Source organism: Trachypithecus francoisi, unplaced genomic scaffold (assembly GCF_009764315.1).
Source record: "Trachypithecus francoisi isolate TF-2019V2 unplaced genomic scaffold, Tfra_2.0 Lachesis_group3, whole genome shotgun sequence".
Classification (NCBI taxonomy): Eukaryota; Metazoa; Chordata; class Mammalia; order Primates; family Cercopithecidae; genus Trachypithecus; species Trachypithecus francoisi.
In genome coordinates this window covers 4004776-4017178 of record NW_022681468.1, presented here as the reverse complement: position 1 = coordinate 4017178, position 12403 = coordinate 4004776, and the positions used below count along the sequence as shown (strand labels likewise).

Here is a 12403-nt window from a genome sequence, read left to right as displayed (position 1 = left end):
TCTTTTTCAAAATGCGTTGACTGTCTTAGTTACTTTGCCTTTCTTTATGAATTGTAGAATATTTATCAATTACTGCAAAAGAATGTGCTACAGTTTTGATTGGGGTTGCATTGAATCTTTAGAGCAGTTTGGGAAGAATGCCTTCTTAATAATGAGTCTATATCTATGATATATTTCTTCATTTTCTTAGATCATCTTTAGTTTCTCTCAGCAGTGTTTTAAAGTTTTCAATGTACACATCTTTATCCCTAAGTTATTTCATATTTGATGCTAATGATCTTTAATTCTGATTTTTTAATTGCTGGTGTATATAAATAGAATTGATTTTACTATTAATATTATTTCTTACAACCTTACTAAACTCATTTATTCTAGTGCCATTTTGTAGATTCTACAAAATGTAGATTTTCTACACAGACAGTCATGCAGTTTTGATTGTACCTTTCCACTGTGGATACCTTTATTTTTGTTGTACTTTAGACTTTTATTGGAAATATAGCAGGACTCATTTGTTTTTGTATTCCATTGGGGGTCCCTCCCCACACATACCTTTGATGACTTTCATTTTAGATTATGTGTAGCGTTAGCATTGTTCTGAAGGTCAGAACTATGTATATATCTATTAAAAAGGTATACTTGTGCTGGGCACGGTGACTCACACCTGTAACCCCAGCACTTCGGGAGGCCGAGGTGGGCAGATCATGAGGTCAGGAATTCGAGAGCAGCCTGGCCAATATGGTGAAACCCCCATCTCTACTAAAAATAAAAAATTAGCTGGGTGTGGTGGTGCACGCCTATAGTCTCAGCTACTTGAGAGGCTGAGGCAGGAGAATGACTTGAACCCATTCAAGGTTCAGTTTGCAGTGAGGCAAGGAGGTTGCAGTGAGCCGAGCCTGGGTGACTGAGTCTCTGTCTCAAAAAAAGGGTAAACTGAAAGGCGGTCACTACATCTTTTTTGTCATATTTCTTTCTCATCTACATTCTCTTCCCATCTGTAACATAAATTCAACTTTTAATTTTACCTAATTCATACTGTTCACACTTTGGGTCCTTTTCACTATTCTGTTATGGTTCTTTAAAGTAACTGCCTCTCAGATTTTACTAAAAATGTAAAATTTCCTCTTTATAAAACCTAGAACACACTGGTAGACAAAATTAAAGATGGAAGATCTGGCGGTATCATAAAAGAAGAAATTCGTTAACCAGACTGTGGGTTTCCTAGATTTTTGTTTATAGTAGGTTGTATGTTATATTTAGTTGCATTTTTCCCCTTAGAGTTTCGGTTCCATAACTTTCTTTTTTTTTTTTTTTTGAGACGGAGTCTCGCGCTGTCACCCAGGTTGGAGTGCTGTGGCCAGATCTCAGCTCACTGCAAGCTCCGCCTCCCAGGTTCACGCCATTCTCCTGCCTCAGCCTCCCGAGTAGCTGGGACTACAGGCGCCCACCACCTCGCCCGGCTAGTTTTTTGTAGTTTTTAGTAGAGACGGGGTTTCACCGTGTTAGCCAGGATGGTCTCGATCTCCTGACCTCGTGATCCGCCCATCTCGGCCTCCCAAAGTGCTAGGATTACAGGCTTGAGCCACCGCGCCCGGCCGGTTCCATAACTTTCATCATATTTTCAGAGTAGTTTATTTAAAGGAAAAAAAGTGGACAAAATTAACCTTTAGAATGAATAAGTTTGGGCCTAAGCATTGTGAAGGTATGGTCACTGAACCTCTTGTTTCTTGAGTCTTTGCCTTTTGAAGATAATGTTTCAGGTATGTGTATTGTAATAGATGACAGTCGCTTGCGGTTAATTCACTAATACATGTGAGCTCCACCCTTGGCACTTCTAAACCTTTTGGCCTACTATTTTGCATCACAGATTTTTAAGAATTAGTATGCATTTTAGAAGTTTACTTTCAGGTTAAACTTTTTAAATGGTTATTCTTTAATAATGCTGTTAAAAGAATTTTGGAATTTCTATTGCCAAGTCACTAAAAGGTTACTCAGGCAGAGAAGGGTAAGGGTGCTGCAAGCACACATGAAGAATTAACATTTTAAAAGAACCTTTGAGCACCTTGGCATGTGTGGATTTCTTTTTGGATGTCTCATGTCTAAAAGCAGAGCAGCATACTGTAAAATCAGTAAAAGTAGGAAAGGACTTGCAAGTAGAAATGTTTCAGCAGACTCTGTCGCCTCCCCCATCTCCATCCTCCCTCTGATGTTAAGTGTGTGGTCCCATTGGGCCAGATACAGGTAAAAGGTGGATGTATTCAACAATACATTAAAAGGTATTGTTACTTATTTCTTATTATATATGTTAAATTTTAATGATAATTTTCTTTTTTCTTTCTCCCAAGCCAAACTGGCAAGACGCAGTCAAGAACGGGACAATCTTGGCATGTTGGTCTGGTCACCCAATCAAAATCTGTCAGAAGCAAAGTGTAAGTCTTAGAGCACTTTTTTTCCTACCTTTCTTGTTTAATGTAAGATTTTAAAGGTACCTTTGAAGCTAAAAGTTTCTATATGTATTCTATTTCTTCTGTATTTTAAGATAAATAATTTGAAGAGTTTTAAAGTGTTTATTTCTTTTTTAAAAATTTATTATTATTTTTTGAGATGGAGTCTTGCTCTGTTGCCCAAGCTGGAGTGCAGTGGCACGATCTGGGCTCACTGCACTCTGCCTCCTGGGTTCAAGTGATTCTCCAGCCCCAGCCTCCTGAATAGCTGGGATTACAGGTGCCTGTCACCACACCCAGCTAATTTTTGTATTTTTAGTAGAGATGGGGTTTTGCCATGTTGGCCAGGCTGGTCTGAAGCTCCTGACTTCAGGTGATCCACCTGCCTCGGCCTCCCCAAGTGTTGGGATTACAGGCGTGAGCCACTGCACTCTGCGATCTATTCCATTTTTGAACATGTTCTTTCTTACAGAGCACTAAAAATCTGCCTCCCTTTGTAAAAGCTTTGTTTTCCTGAACTTCGCTAAATAAGTTTGCTTCCATATGTGTCCTTTAAATGTTCAGTCATTGTATCTCCTTTACTGAGTCCAAGCTAGTTGCTTCAGGTGCCTTTTCAGATGGTTTTATTTTGGGGTCTCTTTTCATCTCCTGTTGTCCTCCCAAGTGTGTTTCAGTTGGTCACAATGTCCATCTTAAATTGTACTCGGAACTGAATATTAAGAATACTGAGCATTTTTTGAACCTTTATGCCAGCATTGTACTAAAATGCTTTTCATACTCCTGTATCATTCAATGTTCATAGTAACAGGAAGATTTTGTCTCTGTTTACAGATGGCATCCCATAGTTCAAAGAGTCAGTGGGTTGTAAATGTAGCACAGATAGTAAGTGGTGGAACCACAGGTAGTACCCAGGTTTGCTGATGCTTCACTCGTGGGTCATAATCTCACTTATTTCTCAGGCTGTATTCATTCAGCCTGTTAGCCACTATCTCTCTGTTATTACAGTTTAAAGTTGTATTAGTCACTTTTCCTGTTGTATTACTTATTGGAGTCTTTGGAGTCAGAATTTAATTTTAATATTATCTTATTTTTCATAGACATAGAAGAAAAGAGCAAAATATGGAAAGTTAATTGGTTTTTAAACAGTGGTATTGCCTCTAAAATAAATTTACAGTTTTATTGTAAGCCCTGATTACAATTGTTTAAACAGTTGTTAATTGTTAAAGTTGGTTAAAACTTTAAACGTTAAAAAATCTAACCTGTCCACTGAGGCTCCCAGTGGACAGCGAGCTCGTCTTATGGCAGAGACACACTTGAGCCAGGCCAGAGGCGTAGGAGGACCAAATTTGACAGATATCAATACACAGTTCTTACTGAGGCCTTTCAAATGGACCTTTATCCTGGAATTACCGTCAGAGAAGAACTGGCCAGAAAAACGGACTTCTGAGCCACGAATCCAGGTTTGGTTTCAGAACTGGAGAGCGGTAATACCAAAGAAAAGCCAGAGGAGCCCCAGCGTGGAGGCAGTGTGGACGCAGGCCCGGATCCCAGACCCCGATCAGCCTGGGGTGCTGGCCCCCTACTGCTCCTGCCAGCAGGGCTTCCCAGGGGGCCCAAGCAACGTGGGCAATTCTCTTGGGAATTGGAGGATGCTTTGGGTCAAGCTCTCTGGGGGCACGCTGATGTTCTGGGCGCAACCTTGGCCCCCACTGACCTGGAGATGGCAGCCAGTACACAGGGCCACCCTTAGGGAGACATCCCTTGATCTCCGCCCTCGGGCTCAGTGCTGCTTCGGGTCCCTCTTGCCACCAGCCCTTCCCACAGCTGGAAGCTGGCAGTGCTGGGCTCCAAGTTCATCCTGGGGCACCCGGCCTGCTCCCCGTACACGGGTCCCTAGCCCTGTGGGGGCTGGGGCTGCGCCCTCCTGCTGTGGAGCAGCAGCGGAGGTGGGACTGGCAGCGGGGGGAGGCGCCTGGGCACACCCAGACCTGGGAACAGCCGTCTCCGCCCCAGCCCCAGCAGTTCTGACCTTATCCTGCCTCTCTGTCCCTTTCCTGGCGGTAGCCACAGCCACAGCTGTCACAGGGCCCCACTAAGCGCTAGGAACAGGTACCTTGTCTTCCTCCAGAACCCAACTCGAGCAGGAGACCCCAACACCCTTGCCCCCAATGGCCGCTGCAGGGTCTGAACCTCAAACGTCTGCACAGCAAACCCGTGGAAATAACCTGTCAGTGTCAAGCAATGGAAGACAGATGAACTAAGCCAGGGCTCATCGGTAGCATTCACATTATGAAAATTGAAGAGGAATATCGGGATTTATTTACTTTGTCATGGAAAGGCTTCCAGACATACTTTTCAGGGAAATCAAGTTGTTAGGGTAGAAGGGCCTCGGGGTGCATGGGACCTAGGGGTTTTCCTTAGGTGGGATAAAAAAGGATTGACTTTATAGAATTCATCTGTCTTTCCATTTATTAACTGAGTAAACACGGAGCACTTAGAGTGAACAAAGTCCACTAGAGAGAAGGCAGGATGAAGACGGCTTTGTAGAAATGTATTATTTTGTAATCAGTAGTGAGCAATCATTTCTACACTGGGAAATAAACAAAACTACAAAAGCAACAAAACACTTACCTAAAAGTAGCATTTACATATTGTTGAAAGTTCATAGATGAAAGTATAAAGAATAAAAAAAATTCACCTCTTATTCCATCACCCAGTACTTTAGGGTATTTCTTCCAATTTTTTTTGTACGTATTTATATGAGTGAGATGATAGATTATCTGTGTGTGTGTATGTGTGTATTGTCTTCCTGAACATTGGACCTAAGCAGTTTCCACGTTATTAAAACTGCTTATAAAGGTTTTAAATAACTAGGTGTAATATTTATCATATGGATATATCAGTATGTTTAACAATTACTCTATTGAAAATTTAGGTGTCTCAGTTTTGGAAAAATGTAGAAGTCTTGGTTGTCCAGCATTTATTCCAACATGAAGTAGAAATAAGTGATTTAGGACATATTTCTAGCAGATACTAAAAAATTGTGTATAATGATGTCTGGAGATCCCTGGCTTTTCTTTGTGCTTCTTTTCAAAGTGGCTGTTCAGAGTTCTGCCTCTTAGGGTTACTGAAAGCTTATAAAGTTACTTTGTGATTATAAAAATAAGTGCTATTGTAGAAAATTCAAACAGTACTTAATGCATGATATATAATTGTTTCCCACAAAATGTGAACTGTTATCAATCTGCTCATAAGTACATCTGGGACTTTGTTTCATCTCAGTATATCTACAGTTATCTAATTTTTTAACTGTAAATAATATGGATGTATCATAATTTATCCTTCTTTTTAAACAAAATTACCTGTATTACCTATTGATGAATATTTAGAATCTTAGTTCTTTTTTTAACTCTGTTTAAAAAAAAAACCTGATCCGTAGAATGACTCTAGTTAACATTCATGAATTGTACATTTCTTTTTTTTTTTGAGACAGAGGTTTATTCTTATTATCCAGGCTGGAGTGCAGTTGTGCAATCTTGGCTCACTGCAACCTCCACCTCCTGGGCTCAAGAGAGTCTCCTGCCTTAGCCTCCCAAGTAGCTGGGACTACATATGCAGGCCACTGCACCTGGCCTTGAATTGTACATTTCAGAATAAGTAGAAGAGAGCCTGAGTGCAATGTCCCACCCCTATAATCCCAGCACTTTGAGAGGCCAAGGCCAGCGGATCACTTGAGCTCAGGAGTTTGAGACCAGCCTGGGCAACATGGTGAAACCCCATGTCTCTGAAAGTCCCAAAAGTTAGCCGGGTGCAGTGGCATGTGCCTGTAGTCCCAGCACTTGGAGGTGGAGGTGAGGATGCTTGAACTCAGGAGTTCAAGACCAGCCTGGGCAACATAGACCTCCCCTCTACTTTGAAGAAGAAAAAAAAAAGGGGGGGGGCTAGAAGAGAATAATTTTGAATATTCCTAGTATAAAGAAAATGTAAATATTTAGGATTATGGGTATCCCAGTTAGCCTGATTTGATTATATGAATGTATCAAATTATCACATGTACCCTGGAAATGTGTACATCTAATATGTATCAGTAAAATAAAGTACATACATTTTAAGAGAGGATCTTGGCTCTGTTGCCCATGCTGGAGTGCAGTGGTACAGTCATAGCTCACTGCAATCTTGAACTCCTGGGCTCAAGCTATCATTTTAAAGAAAGCAATAGTGAAGATTTTTGCCCCTTAATACATTTCTTATTTTCTTGTTTAAAATAGATTTTATATTTTAGAGACATTTTAGCTTCACAGCTAAAATTGAGCAGAAAGTACAAAGAGTGCCCATTTATCTTCTGCCCCCACACACCCACCGCCTCCCCCAGTGTGAACATCCTGCACTGGGGTCCACCAGAGGGATACGTTTGTTATAATCAACCGGCCTACAGTGACACATTTTTATCACTCAAAATTCATAGTTTACATTAAGCTTTACTCTTGTGTTGTATGTTCTGTGGATTCCCATAAATGTCTAATGACCTATCCACCAATGTAGTTATCATAGTTTCACTGGTTTAAGAAACCTCTGCTCCACCTGTTCATCTCCCACTCTACCTCCTAATCTCTGGCAACCGTTGTTCATTTTACTGCTTCTATAGAATGCTTCCGGGTGGAATCATACAGTATGTCGCCTTTTCAAATTGGCTTCTTTCACTTAGCAATAAGCATTTAAGGTTCCTCTGTCTCTCTCTTTTCTTTTTTTTTTTTTTGAGACGGAGTCTTGCTCTGTCGCCCGGGCTAGAGTGCAGTGGCCGGATCTCAGCTCACTGCAAGCTCCGCCTCCCGGGTTTACGCCATTCTCCTGCCTCAGCCTCCCGAATAGCTGGGACTACAGGCGCCAGCCACCTCGCCCGGCTAGCTTATTGTATTTTTTAGTAGAGACGGGGTTTCACCGTGTTAGCCAGGATGATCTCAAACTCCTGACCTCGTGATCCGCCCGTCTCGGCCTCCCAAAGTGCTGGGATTACAGGCTTGAGCCACCGCGCCCGGCCGTGGACTTCATTCTTTTCAGTGTTCTTGGCTCTGTATTTATTCTTTTAGGTGAATCTTAGACTTGTGGTAACAATTCTGTCCAAAAGTATCTCAATTCAGGTTATACTGAATTCATGTTTATCCTCTGAGTTTTCATTTACATTTTAAATTGAACAGCTTTGTGTCTGGGAATGTACCAGGAGTGAAAGGTTCAGGAATCTCATACTCTAATGGAGAGACAGAAAAAATGAACGTGAGCAAATAATTTATATGTAGTTTTCCTAGGGCACCTCTTCCTTTTTAGGGGTGAAAACACTGGGGTCTACAGAAGTAAAGTCAAATGGTTAAGGTAAAGTCCCATAGCTAGTTACTATGGTAGCCCAGTTTTAGCTAGATCTCTTGTCTCCAGACTATACCACACCTGTCTGCCTTTGTAGGCTGCTTTATTTAATAAATTATAATTAAATGCTTAAAACATTAATATTATACTGGTTTTTTTGGGCTGTGTCTAAGTAAAACCCATTTAATGAGAGATATACTTACGGGATATGCCTAGAAAATGTGGCCTGTAGAGACATTTCATGTTGAGAAAGTGTAAATAATTCCCAATAACATAGATTAGAACAATGAGTTTAAATATTAAATGGTCATGGAAAATTACTTGATGAAACCATGACTTGAGATTTCAGCAACAAAGGAGTGAATGAAGTACACAATCTGCCATCATGTGTAATCTGGAGGGTGGCAGACTGAGAAACTGGAAAATGTTCACTTACTGGAGAAGAGTACAGTTGACTCACATCATTTTTACATCAAGCATCTCCCATGTACCATTGAGTCAGTATTCTGATGTTTCCCTTGGGACTCAGCAGAAGGTGCTCGCTTTCCTAGGTAGAAACAAAGAGTTGAAGATGGTTGACATTTGATTGAAATGTGGAAGCATGAGTAGGAGTTTGCTGGCTGGACCAAGGGGCATAAGTGCACCCTAAACAGAGGAAATGATAGCTTTTCCTTTTTTTTTTTTTTTTTTTTTTGAGATGGGGTCTCGCTCTGCTGCCCAGGCTGGAGTGCAGTGGCGTGATCTTGGCTCACTGCAACCTCTGCCTCCTGAGTTCAAGCAGTTCTCCTGCCTCAGCCTCCCGAGTAGCTGGGATTACATGCGCATGCCACCACACCCAGCTAATTTTGCATTTTTAGTAGAGACAGGATTTCACCATGTTGGCCAGGCTGGTCTTGAAGTCCTGACCTCAAGTGATCCGCCTGCCTCAGCCTTGTGTTGAAATTACCGCGCCCAGCCAACACTTTCATTTTTAAAGGTGTGAAGATGTGCAGAGGAAATCCAGTGCTTAATTTTGGACATTTGCCTGACTCTGACAAGTGTTGTCCCTGGGGCATAGAGAAATGAAACTGGAAAAGCAGGCCAGCTTCTTAAAGGTTTGGAGGATCCCTTGAAGGTTTTTTAGCTAGAAGTGATATGATTTACACTAAAAAGCTCTTGACAGTCCTGTGGTGTAGAGAAGAGGTTTATTGGTGGTAGTAAGCTGCTGATACAATTCCAAGTCAGAGAAGTTGATTGCCTAACCAGGTCAGTGCTGTTAAAAGGAGGCATGGTGAAAATTCAGGAAGTCAAGTCAGGAGCATCTCAACTTGCCCCAAAGAGATGGAGACCATAGGGTTGTGGGCTTAGTGACTGGTTCAGGCAGCCTTTAACATGTCTTTAAAGACTATTAAATGCCGTTAAGTATAGGCGCACTGTCCCATCATTTACTCCACATGTTTCTATTGAGCCCCTGTGAGGCAGTCCGTTGCTGTGATACAATATCATCTCTCCCCAGTCCCCACTGTGATATTGTGCAGCTACCTTTACATGGATTCTATACCCTATGTCTGCACATCCTCTTGACTCCATTCCAGGCTGCCCACCTTCGGGGACTCTATCCTCATTCCGGTTGATCTGCACCCTAAATGCCCACCTTGCTCAGCCCTACCCACCGGCTTTAGGATACCACCTCTTGCCTTCACACAGACACCACTTCATTGTGCATTGTACTTTTGACAGTCCCCTCTCGTCTCTGTGCTTACATGTAGACCTGCTTCAAGTTTGGACTTCGTTCGTCTAGAGAAGCAACTGAACGTTAACAAAGTGAGCATATTAAAGTTTAAAATATATGTGGAGGCCGGGCGCGGTGGCTCAAGCCTGTCATCCCAGCACTTTGGGAGGCCGAGACGGGCGGATCACGAGGTCAGGAGATCGGGACCATCCTGGCTAACGCAGTGAAACCCCGTCTCTACTAAAAAATACAAAAAACTAGCCGGGCGAGGTGGCGGGCGCCTGTAGTCCCAGCTACTCGGGAGGCTGAGGCAGGAGAATGGCGTAAACCCGGGAGGCGGAGCTTGCAGTGAGCTGAGATCCGGCCACAGCACTCCAGCCTGGGTGACAGAGTGAGACTCCGTCCCAAAAAAAATCTATATATATCTATCTAGATAGATATATATATCTATCTATCTAGATAGATATATATGGAGTTTAGGCCAGATTGTAGGCCCATTCTAGTTCCTTTTACTGACTTAAGAAACACAGAAAGTTTACCCAGGCACGTGTGGTCAAGTATAATGCAAAACTGTGGCCCAAGAGTCTTAATAAAAAGGATAGATTAATCTGAGGATTTTTGTTGTTGTTGTTTGATTATTATTATTGTTATTATTATTATTATTATTTAAGGTAGGGCTTGAAAAGAAGGGGAGTGCAACTAGAGGGGAAACTCAATTATAGCCTTGTCTGTTGTTTATGGTTTGCTTTTTTAAAAAATAAATAATCAACTAAATTGCTCACGCTGAATGATGTTGATAGTTCCCTGAAGGAGCAAATTTCTCAGATGAGCTGCTGTTGCCCTGGGTGTAGAATTTAGCAAGGTAACTTTTGGCTATTGGATATCCATAGAAACAGATGGTCTTCCTCGTTTATGCATTATGCATTTTATAAGTTATATATAGTAAGTGTTTGTGCAGTTATTTAAGTGTTTGGATTTTGGGTTTTTTATTTTATAAAAATGAGGAAAAACTGGTCCAGTGGTAAGAATCATGGGTCTCAGTGTTAAAATAGATAAAAATGGAGATCATCAGCTGTGCCAAAAACAAGCTGGCTGATTTTTCTGAGATAGAGTCTCGCACTGATGCCTGGGCTGGAGTGCAGTGGCACAGTCTCAACTCACTGTAACCTCTGCTTCGCAGGTTCAAGCGATTCTCCTGCCTCAGCCTCCCTAGTAGCTGGGATTATGGGTACCCGCCACCATGCCCAGCTAATTTTTTGTATTTTTAGTAGAGAGTGTTTCACCATGTTGGCCAGGTTGGTCTCGAACTCCTGACCTTGTGATTCGCCCGCCTTGGCCTCCCAAAGTGCTGGGATTATAGGCGTGAGCCACTGTGCCTGGCCTGATTTTTTTTTTTTTAAGCTAGCTATTAACTATAAAGAAAAAAAATTGCATGTAACATGGTGGAGGTAGGTAATTTCAAGTTGTGTCAAAAGACAAGTTTAAATTAAGGATTTAAAAATAAGTTTTAGCTTTCTTGGAATAAGAGCTGTACCTGTGACATACACAAAATTCATTTATACTTTAGGATGTTTGACTTACTGTATTGTATATGAAAGTTTAAAGTAATATGAATAATGTGCAATTATGTCATATATAATTCTAAACTTTCATGTAGATACATAGTGAATGTCAGGTGTCTCTATTCAAAGCATCCCAATAGCTTTTCAATTCATTGTAAGTTAAAGTCAGAAGAACCTGCTGACATAGCCTGGGCAGCATGGCAAAACTCCATCTTTACAAAATAATTAACGAGGCATGATGGTGCATGCCTGTAGTGTCAGCCTCTTGGGAGGCTGAGGTGGGAGGATCACTTGAGCCCAGGAGGTCCAGGCTGCAGTGAGCTGTGATTGTGCCACTGCACTCCAGCCTGGGCGACAGCAGGACCCTGTCTTAAAAAAAAAGAAAAAAGAAAATAATAGTAACACAAAAAAAGAACCTGGAAGTAACAAGGCCCTACACAGTCTGACCCGACTTATACCCTCTTGAACTCACCCAAAATATCCTCCTTAGGGTCTTCTCTGTTCTCTTCTTCTAGATGTCTACATGGCTCACCCCCTCAGTTCATTCTGGTTATTGCTTAAGTGTCACTATATCAGAGAAGCCTTCTTTGACCACACAAACCACTAACTGTCTTAACTAGCTTTCTTTCGTTCTTATCATCAGCTGACATCATATTATCTATTTTGTGTCTCTCATCTCTCTCCACTGTACTGTAAAACTGAGTGGAGGAACTTGGTATGTGTGTTCAGTTCTGTCAGTCCCCTCTTGGCATGTGGTGGGTGTATAATAAATAAGTTGTTGAATGAATGAGAAGGTGGTGGGAGTGCGGGATTCCTCTGGATAGAGATTTGCAAATACAGGCTTTTCTGCCATTTGCTCTGTAACTTGGGTTGTCTGGAATCTTCTGACGTTTCCTTCTTTGTCCCTTACCTTGTGGCTATCACTTGTTTACTCAGTAACTTGCACAACTGCTTGTGTACCAAGCGCTGGCAGGCACTGGCGAATACACAAACAATCTGACAAGTCCCTGCCCAAGTGTAGCTTACAGTCTATGGGAAACTGCACTGGTAAATAAGTTCATTGAGCGCTGCGAAGGAGAAGTGTACTTAAACAAATATCACACATTCTCACTTACAAGTGGGAGCTAAGCATTGGGTGCACATGGCCATGAAGATGGGACCAATCAACAAGACACTAGGGACTACCTAGAATGGGGAGAGAGGTGGGGACAGCGGCTTAAAAAGAACCCCTTACGTACTGTACTGAGTGAGTCAAGTACCCCAAACCTCAGCATCACGCTGTGTATCTTTGTAACAAACCTGCACACGTGCCCCCGATTCTAAAATACAAA

General features: G+C 41.9%; 1 protein-coding gene across 1 annotated transcript in view; it reads left to right on the top strand.

The window, feature by feature from the left end:
• The window catches only part of RCOR1 (REST corepressor 1), a 137022-nt gene that overhangs the window by 82399 nt on the left and 42220 nt on the right, over positions 1 to 12403 (top strand). Inside the window, exon 3 of the mRNA XM_033191208.1 lies at positions 2343 to 2426. Within this exon, the coding sequence (XP_033047099.1) occupies positions 2343 to 2426 (84 nt within the window). The remainder of the gene's footprint in view (positions 1 to 2342; positions 2427 to 12403) is intronic.